Source organism: Notolepis coatsorum (assembly GCF_963971535.1).
Source record: "Notolepis coatsorum genome assembly, chromosome: 19".
Classification (NCBI taxonomy): Eukaryota; Metazoa; Chordata; class Actinopteri; order Aulopiformes; family Paralepididae; genus Notolepis; species Notolepis coatsorum.
The window spans coordinates 7,654,872-7,664,269 of record NC_140183.1 but is presented as its reverse complement, the minus strand read 5'-3'; the positions used below and the strand labels follow the sequence as shown (position 1 = coordinate 7,664,269).

The 9,398-nt window shown below is 44.0% G+C and overlaps 1 protein-coding gene across 1 annotated transcript in view; it reads right to left on the bottom strand.

Annotated features, from left to right (window-relative positions):
* Window positions 1-4,027: 4,027 nt before the first annotated feature.
* Window positions 4,028-9,398, bottom strand: part of LOC311245920 (DENN domain-containing protein 3-like) — a 117,409-nt gene continuing 112,038 nt past the window's right edge. The window contains exons 28-29 of the mRNA XM_084335944.1: window positions 8,777-8,914; window positions 4,028-7,689 (exon numbers count right to left, since the gene is read on the bottom strand). Of these exons, the coding sequence (XP_084192070.1) occupies window positions 7,498-7,689; window positions 8,777-8,914 (330 nt within the window). The 3' untranslated portion in view covers window positions 4,028-7,497. The remainder of the gene's footprint in view (window positions 7,690-8,776; window positions 8,915-9,398) is intronic.

Genomic DNA, 9,398 nt, shown 5'->3' with positions numbered 1-9,398 from the left:
CCTTGGAAGGCGAGGGAGACCGGAGTACCAGTCCCCAGGTTAGTAAATCCTGGGCCCCATCCACTCCAGCTGCAAGCCCTCCAGAACGACGTTCCGGGCCAAAGACGGGGGTACTTATAGGTCCAATACTATAGTATCCTACTACCCAGTGTCTGTGTACTACTACTCCCACAAGCAGGGATAATCCACCCTTCTACATTAGTATTTTAGTTCATGTCATCTCTCTGCCTTGCTGTTTCAAATTGCGTCATTCTCCCGATCATTAGGTCTCAAATAGCACGAATGGGGCTATAGCCCCTCTTTATCAATGCTGTGTGTGCGGTACGTGGGCAAATCCAAGTGCGCCTGCTCAGGGTGTTGTATCATTCACAGTAGACCACATCAATCTGATGGCAAGTGGGGCTCCGAGCCGCTAGCCCCAAGTAAGTGTACGTAATTTCGTATTTCAAAGTTGATTGGCTGGCGTCGGATTTCAGTCGGCAAAGTAGCTTTTCATTGCTAACGGCAGCTACTGTGAACTACCTGCTAGTGAGTCACGTTACGTGAAAATGAACAATGTGGATTATTTACTCGAGCACAGGTTCTTAATAACACAACCACACACTGACACATGTTAATAACACAATCACACACTGACACATCTTAATAACACACAATCACACACTGACACATGTTAATAACACAATCACACACTGACACATCTTAATAACACAACCACACACACTGACACATCTTAATAACACAACCACACACTGACACATCTTAATAACACAACCACACACACTGACACATCTTAATAACACAACCACACACTGACACATCTTAATAACACACTCACACACTGACACATCTTAATAACACACTCACACACTGACACATCTTAATAACACACTCACACACTGACACATCTTAATAACACACTCACACACTGACACATCTTAATAACACACTCACACACTGACACATCTTAATAACACACTCACACACTGACACATCTTAATAACACAACACACACTGACACATCTTAATAACACACTCACACACTGACACATATTAATAACATAACACACTCACACACTGACACATCTTAATAACACACTCACACACCGACACATCTTAATAACACAACCACACACTGACACATCTTAATAACACAATCACACACTGACACATCTTAATAACACACACTCACACACTGACACATCTTAATAACACAACCACACACTGACACATCTTAATAACACACACTCACACACTGACACATCTTAATAACACAATACGTTAAAAAAGTGTATAGTTAATTAATGAACTGTACCCGATATTTATTTAATATCGTCATATCGCCCACCCCACCCCAAGGACATGGTGTTGACAGCAGAAGACAAGGGGCAGCAGGTAGATGACTTTAGATTTAGGACAGGAAGTGGTAAATTGGTTCAGAAACGACCTCTCAGACAGAACACAGTGTATATTTGCAGAGCACTACAAATCAAGTTTTTTTTTAGAAACAACAAAGGTGTTCCCCAAGGGTCTGTTTTGGCTCCGGTTTTATTTTCTATCTTTATAAATGACCTGGGAAATAAAATCCATACAGCCAAGCTGCCTTTTTATGCGGACGATACAGTCCTGTATACAAGTGCTCCCTCCCTTACTCAGGTGACCGAGGACCTCCAGGCTGCGTTTAATTGTTTTCAAACCTCCCTTTTTGATCTTAAACTCGTTTTAAATGCAAAGAAAATGCAATCCATGGTGTTCACAAGGGCTCGCTCACAGCCAGTGAATCATGCTCATATTGTTACGCTAAAGGGAGCAACCATAGAACATTTTTCATCCTACAAGTATCTTGGGTAGGGTTGGATGAAAAGCTATCTTTTAAAGCGCATATTGGAAACCTCACAAAGAAACTTAAACTAAAACTTGTTTTTTTCTTTAGCATAAAACTATGCTTTTCTTTCGAGGCCAGAAAGAAACTTGTTCAAGCCACATTCCTGTCTGTAATTGACTATGGTGACATAATATATGCATGCTGCCTCTTCACTGCTAAAAAAAAAAAGCTAGACAGTGTATTCCATGCTTCTCTGCGCTTCGTCACTAGTGCCAAAGGGCTTACTCACCATTGTGTGCTTTATCAAATGGTAGGATGGACCCACATGTATGTTTTTATATATAAGGCCGTCCTAGGGAAGCTTCCCCTATATCTTTACAATCAAATTAGCTTTGCCTCTAGCAGCTACCATACCAGGTCCACAAGATGGCTACTTTTAAAAACTCCCAGAATACACACTGAACTAGGAAGGACAGCTTTTTCTCGCTTCGCACCTTGGGCATGGAATGGGCTACAAGACCATATCCACTTAGACACCCTGGTCTCTCTCTGAAAATTTAAATCTCTCTTATATAACTTCTTACAAGAAGAATGTCGCTGCTTTCTGTAGTCGGGTCCCAACTACAAAACTGCAAAATTACTGTATTACCCTGTATTTTACTGTCATACACTTTTACTATCATGTAGACTATTCTGTTTTGTGTTTACATGTGATGTATTGTATTTGTATATTATTTGTATACATGAACTTTTATTATGTTCTTGTGTGATATATCGCACATTTTATTGCTGTGATGTATCGCAAATGTTATTGCTGTTATCTTGGCCAGGACTCCCTTGCAAAAGAGATATTGTATCTCAATGGGACTTCTTGGTTAAATAAAGGTTAAATAAAAAATAAAAAAGATAGAGGTAAGACCACATATTCTGACTAAAGTGAAATATCCCTTTAACACTTTAACTGCCGGAAGACGCTTTTAGGCGTCCTTCCCCGCCATGCTCAAGTTGCCGAAGACGCCGTAACTCGTCTTTGATATCAATATTTCAAAAATCTGTGATCGGAATCATATTTCCTTTCCGGGGCCCTGAGACACAAGTGTGATCTCCTCTCAATCCTCTAGCGGTTCAAGACCGCCATCTGGTGGCCGATCGGCAGATCGAAAAAACGGATGTTACCTTTAACCCGGTAGGACTCACTCCATATGGGGTCCGGGCACTCGCTAGTGTTAGAGAGACTCAGTCTTCACACAGTGAACATCGATCGCTGCAAATAACTCGGAAAAACAACATGATTTGGACGTATATATTATTATACAACCTGGAAATGGACCGGATATTTCTATATCCCATAATAGGAAAATGTCTGTTCCACGCTCATCGCCCAACGGCGCAAGGAAGATACGGTAAGATTCAGCGTTATTTTTCAATGTGTACGATACTAACTGCTATGATGAACATTTGACCCACATTAGATGAATGGTATAACGCTGCCCACGGAATTATAAACGCCCCCTCGGCCATCCGGTCAACATCAGATTACGTGTAGTAACTTCCAGAAGTCCGTCCAGTTGGATTTTTTTATATCGCGCCGATTGCTATCAAACTGTATTTGATCATCAATATAATGCATTTGGGGCTATAAATCACGTTCTGGAGAAAGCTGCAGAAAGAGATGAAAACATACTTATACTTTAGATCATATTTTAGTATGAATATGTGAATGAAAAAGTTTAACGTTCATACACCCTGAACAATACATATAGGACATTGAATGGGCCCTAATAATGGCAATTTAGCAATAGAATTTAAAAAGTTATAGCCCTGCAAAGAAGGGGAACTTCTACATAGACAAATAGAGCTGGCAACCTATGGTATATCATGAATTTAGCCTTAGGCAATCAAAGTGTTAAATATAATCTTATAGAAACTATTGACTATTTATTTTCCAGCTCTTCTTGTGTGTGTGAGAGAGCGAGAGAGCGAGAGAGAGAGAGAGAGAAAATCTATCCTCATTTAAACTGGGTTTACAGGTTGGACTCCATCGATTAGATTTACAGGATGGACATACAAGGTAAATTACAGGCACCTGCCAGCAGAGGGCGCTGGTGTAAAGCCCACCAGCTATGAACAAAACAGTGGTCAGAATACAAGGAACACTAGGGTGCTGCCATTTATTTTACACAAACAAGACAATCAGGACTCAGTATTGTAAAGCGACCTTGGGTCCTCTGAAAGGCATTATATAAAACGAAGTTATTATTATTATTATTATTATTGTGACTCAAACACCCACAAATTACATTTAATGCATTTAGACCCGATTCTAGATCTGTTCTAAAATCGTTTAGTTCTTTAGTAACAGCTGTAAGAAGGCGACCACAGCAGACTCGGATCAGCTGCTAGCAGATTGATACAGCTGTGACCTTTAAGTAGATCAGTTTGTTGTTTGATTTCAACATTTAGGAATGTCCTAAAGTGCAGATAAGATATAGCGAATGATGATACATGTCTGTGATGCAAACGTGATATACACGTTTATTTATTATTTAATTATTATTACTAATTATACATTTCCACCTCAATACTTCAGATAATTAATTACATATAAAAAGGCTAGTCTGAGAACAAATACTGCTGAACGGAAGGAAATGACTCCTGTGCGGTCATGTGACCAGCGTCATGTGATCAGCGTCATGTGACCAGCATCATGTGACAAGCATTCTACATCACCAACACTATTGCTTTGTTACACATTTTTACAAATCTTTTTTGTTTGAAATGGTCCGAATGACAACGGAAATAGTTAATTTTGTTCAATTTTCTATTGGTTCACTTGTTGTTTTTCACACGGCCATTTGATAAACATACCAGTAAGAACAGTAAGAAGCATTTTGTACAAAAGTATTCTGTACTTCTGTATGACAACTATTAAAGAAACTTGAAACTTGAAACTTGAAACTACCAAACTAATCTAAAGGTCATGTGATCAGCAGCTCAGCCACTGGACACTTTTGAATCTTTTGAATCTTTTGAACAACATAGAATATCATCATCTCCACATTGTTGTAAAACACTATCTGCTGGTTTCCAGTCTGTGATGAATGAGGTTGACTCTGTCTAACGTCTGCTGAAGGGTTAGAGGTTAGAGGTTAGGGGTGCGTCTATATTAATCCCAGCCGAAGAGTGCAAGAGCGCTTCCGCATTCTTCCCCATTCGCCGGTAAGCATTGCGCATTTCCTTTTCCTTCGCCCAGGTGCTCGCCGCGCATGAGGTCCTCGCTTGGTTCAGACGCCCCATTCAACACGGTTAATCACAGATGCCAGAACGCGCCATATTAAAGCCTTTGGTTCATATTAGCAACGCTGGTCGCAACGCTGGTCAATCACATTAACGCTGGTCAATCACATTAACGCTGGTCAATCACATTAACGCTGGTCAATCACATTAACGCTGGTCAATCACATTAACGCTGTGATGGTCAATCACATTAACGCTGGTCAATCACATTAACGCTGGTCAATCACATTAACGCTGGTCAATCACATTAATATATATATACGCGATGGACGCAGCAGGCGATGTTTGCATACTTCATATATGTGTCTACCTCTTCTTGCTGTCATTACCTCCATGTATGTGATTGATTGATTGATTGAAAAGTTTATTAACAGATTGCAGAATGGGTACAGTACAGTACAGTACAGCTCAATGTGCATCTTCTGTGTTTGTTTCCTTATTTGATCAATTGCAGGTATGAAAAGTACCTGCGGTACATTGAGCGCCTCTACAGTCGCAGAGAGTGCTGGGCACTCAGTTACCGGGGCGCGCGCGGTCTCCTCACCAGAGAGTGCTGGGCAGTGGGCACTCAGTTACCGGGGCGCGCGCGGTCTCCTCACCCGGGGAAATAACACAAACAATTATGCTGAAGCAGCGATGCGGTTATGTGCTCCTCGTTTGGATAATATGTAACGTTACAATGTACAGCGAAATAACGTTATGGTGTTATGTGGTCCTCGTTTGGATAATATGTAACGTTACAATGTACAGCGAAATAGGGCGGTTAGGTGGTCGAGCGGAGATTGCGTTCGTCACCAGCCCCGGAGCTGTGAGCTTGGTTCGCCTGCTCGAATCCAGCTCACAGCTCCGGGGTTGTCACCAGCTTGGCTGGCCGTCTGCACTGATACAATTGGCTGTATCAGAGGGTGGGAGAAGCTGGCGGGGTGGGTCCGGGTCGTTGTAAACAGCGACTCCTACAGTTCGGTCGGGGCGCCTGCTAAGCGCGGATTGGACGTGAGGGGGATAGTGTGGTCCTCCCACACGCTACGCCCTCTCAATGAGAATCCGCGCTGCCAGGTGAAAAGAAGCGGTGATTGGCTGGACGTGTGTCGGAGGAAGCACGTGGTAGCCTCCACTCTCCCAAATGATCTGACTGTGGGGGGTAAAGCGCAGCGACCAGGAAGGGACTGGGAATTGGCATACGACTAACATTGGGATGGGAGAAAATCGGAGGAAAATGGAGGGGGAAAAAGACAAAAAAAGTCAGCGAACAGCGAAGTAACGTTATGGCGTTATGTGGTCCTCGTTTGGATAATATGTAACGTTACAATGTACAGCGAAATAACGTTATGGCGTTATGTGGTCCTCGTTTGGATAATATGTAACGTTACAATGTACAGCGAAATAACGTTATGGCGTGTTATGGCGTTATGTGGTCCTCGTTTGGATAATATGTAAAGTACAGTTGACAGCTGCGTTGTGTTAACGTTGCAATGTACGCGGAAATAACGTTATGGCGTGTTATGGCGTTATGTGGTCCTCGTTTGGATAATATGTAAAGTACAGTTGACAGCTGCGTTGTGTTAACGTTGCAATGTACGCGGAAATAACGTTATGGCGTTGCGAGTGAATCTGGTCCGCGTCGCGATAATATACATGTATTCCATTTCGGCGTCTGAGCGGGGAAAAAGAAAATGCGCATTTGGAGGGCGTTACCGGGGCCAATCAGGGCAAAATGCGGAAGCGCTCTTGCACTCTTCGGCTGGGATTAATATAGACGCGTTAGGGGTCGTCTCCTGAAGGGTTAGAGGTCGTCTGCTGAAGGGTTAGGGGTCGTCTGCTGAAGGGTTAGGGGTCGTCTGCTGAAGGGTTAGAGGTCGTCTGCTGAAGGGTTAGGGGTCGTCTGCTGAAGGGTCGTCTCCTGAAGGGTTAGGGGTCGTCTGCGTAAGGGTCGTCTCCTGAAGGGTTAGGGTCGGTGTGAGAGGTGTGAGGCGTGGCGATGCGTGGTGGGGCCCTCAGCCTCTGTGCCCAGGAGTTCTAATTCAGCCTTGATGATCTCCTTAGTCTTCTGACGTTCATGGGCAAGATTGTCGCCATTGCACCGTCTCTCCGTTGGACCGACTTGGAGAGACGCATCCTGAGAAATTCCTGTATATTAAGATCAAGATTTTACTTTTAAGTTCATCCGAGTCTTTGGGAAACTCCGGTCATTCATGATATTATGTCTCTCCTGCCAACAAAGCAGAGACCAACACCCCTCAATGCATTTGAATGGGTCTTAGTGGGGAAACAAATCCAGCCTTGCTCTCCTCTCAACTCCTCCTGCTCCCCCTCCTCCTGCTCCTCCTGCTCCTCCTGCTCCCCCTCCTGGTCTTCCTCCTCCTCCTCCTGCTCCTCTATTCTACTCTCCAGATGCAGATCTTGCCGTCATGGTGGGCAGAGCCACTGAGGACGTAGCGGTCTTCAGCCGAGCAGAGCGTCTGGATGCTGTCAGAGTGTCCATGGAGCTCCTTCTGCACCGCGTGGCTCTCTGGGTCCAGAACCAGAACCTGGCCTCCATACGGACCCCCCCGACAGCCCACCCAGATCTGTGGAGAAGAGAGGAGAGGAGGAAGAGAGGAGAGGGGGAAGAGAGGAAGAGAGGAGAGGAGGAAGAGAGGAAAGAGAGGAGAGGAAGAAGAGAGGAAAGAGAGGAGAGGAGGAAGAGAGGAAAGAGAGGAGATTAGGGGTGTAAAGGTACACGTATCCGTACCGAACCGAACCGTTTCAGTGTGTACCGTACCGTACCGAACAGCTGTAGTGTGTACCGAACGAATACAACGGTATGTTAACCGCCCACCAGGGGCTGTTTTTTTCACAATCTAATATAATAATAATTTATTTTTCTTTTCTTTACAAGTCGATTATTAATTTCAATATAGAATATTCGTTGACAGCCCTACAAGTACAATTAGTTACTGCACACTACATCACCCCAGAGTGGAACATGGAAAGCCAAACCTTCCCCCACTGTACCGAACCGTGACTTCAAAACTGAGGTACGTACCGAACCGTGGTTTTTGTGTACCGTTACACCCCTAGAGGAGATACATTTTATATTAAAACAACACTGGTATGGACGTCATACTACCGCCAGTCACTTATGGACATAAACTCCGGACTGAAAGAGGAGTTTAACGACACTTTAGACCAGGATTGGCCAACGGAGATATGCCAAGACGACAACAAACAAAATGGCGGAGCGTTTCCAAGGAGACCGAAACATAAGCAAGATATCAAACCCCCAACTGATCCATGGGCATCGCAAAATGCCTGACCTTGACCTCTGACCCCTCTGCTGAGATGTCTACATGTATGCGTGTCTCAGAGGGATATCAAAGGGAGTCCTTGATTGTAACCATAAAGCTGACTCCAGAACAGATTGGGAACAATGGTATGTACAGTATGTTATAATGTTTTAGTGTAGTGTGCGTTTACACACCTGGTCCTTAACTCGTATCATACAGCTGACTCCAGAACAGTGTTAGTGTAGTGTGTGTTTACAGACCTGGTCCTTGACCCGTATCATACAGCTGACTCCAGAACAGTGTTAGTGTGTGTGTTTACAGACCTGAAACCTTGACTCGTATCATACAGCTGACTCCAGAACAGTTAGTGTAGTGTGTGTTTACAGACCTGGTCCTTGACCCGTATCATACAGCTGACTCCAGAACAGCCATGCAGGGAGATTCTCTTAAAGGGACAGCTGCTGTCTTTGATGTTCCACAGACAGACCTCCCCTGAGTCTGAACAGCCTGTCCATAGCTGATCCCTCTGGAAGACACACACATTTACATTTTACATTTAGCTGACGCTTTTATCCAAAGCGACTTACAAGTTCTGTACGACAAGTCATCAGGAAGGGTACAACTATCAGCTGAGTCAAAATGTTCATCAAAGTGTTGAGTGCTACAGTGTAGGTTAGTTTATTAGGACAAGTGCATGACAGTAAGGTTAGTTAGGGTTAGATACAATTTTTTCCATTTCAGATAATGGTTGAAGAAGTGCGTCTTTAGTCAACAGCGAAAGATTGGACGGGTTTCGGCTGTCCTAACTGGGGTGGGTAGTTCATTCCACCATTGTGGGGCAAGGACTGAGAAAAGGCGGCTTCACCTTGATGACCCTCCTGAAGCTCAGATAGGAGTGGGTCTGAGACGGCCAGAAGATGCAGAGCGTAGGGGTCTTGAGGGTGTGTAGTTAGAGACCATTGACCGGAGGTAGGCGGGAGCGGTTCCCTTTGCCGCACGGTATGCCAGGT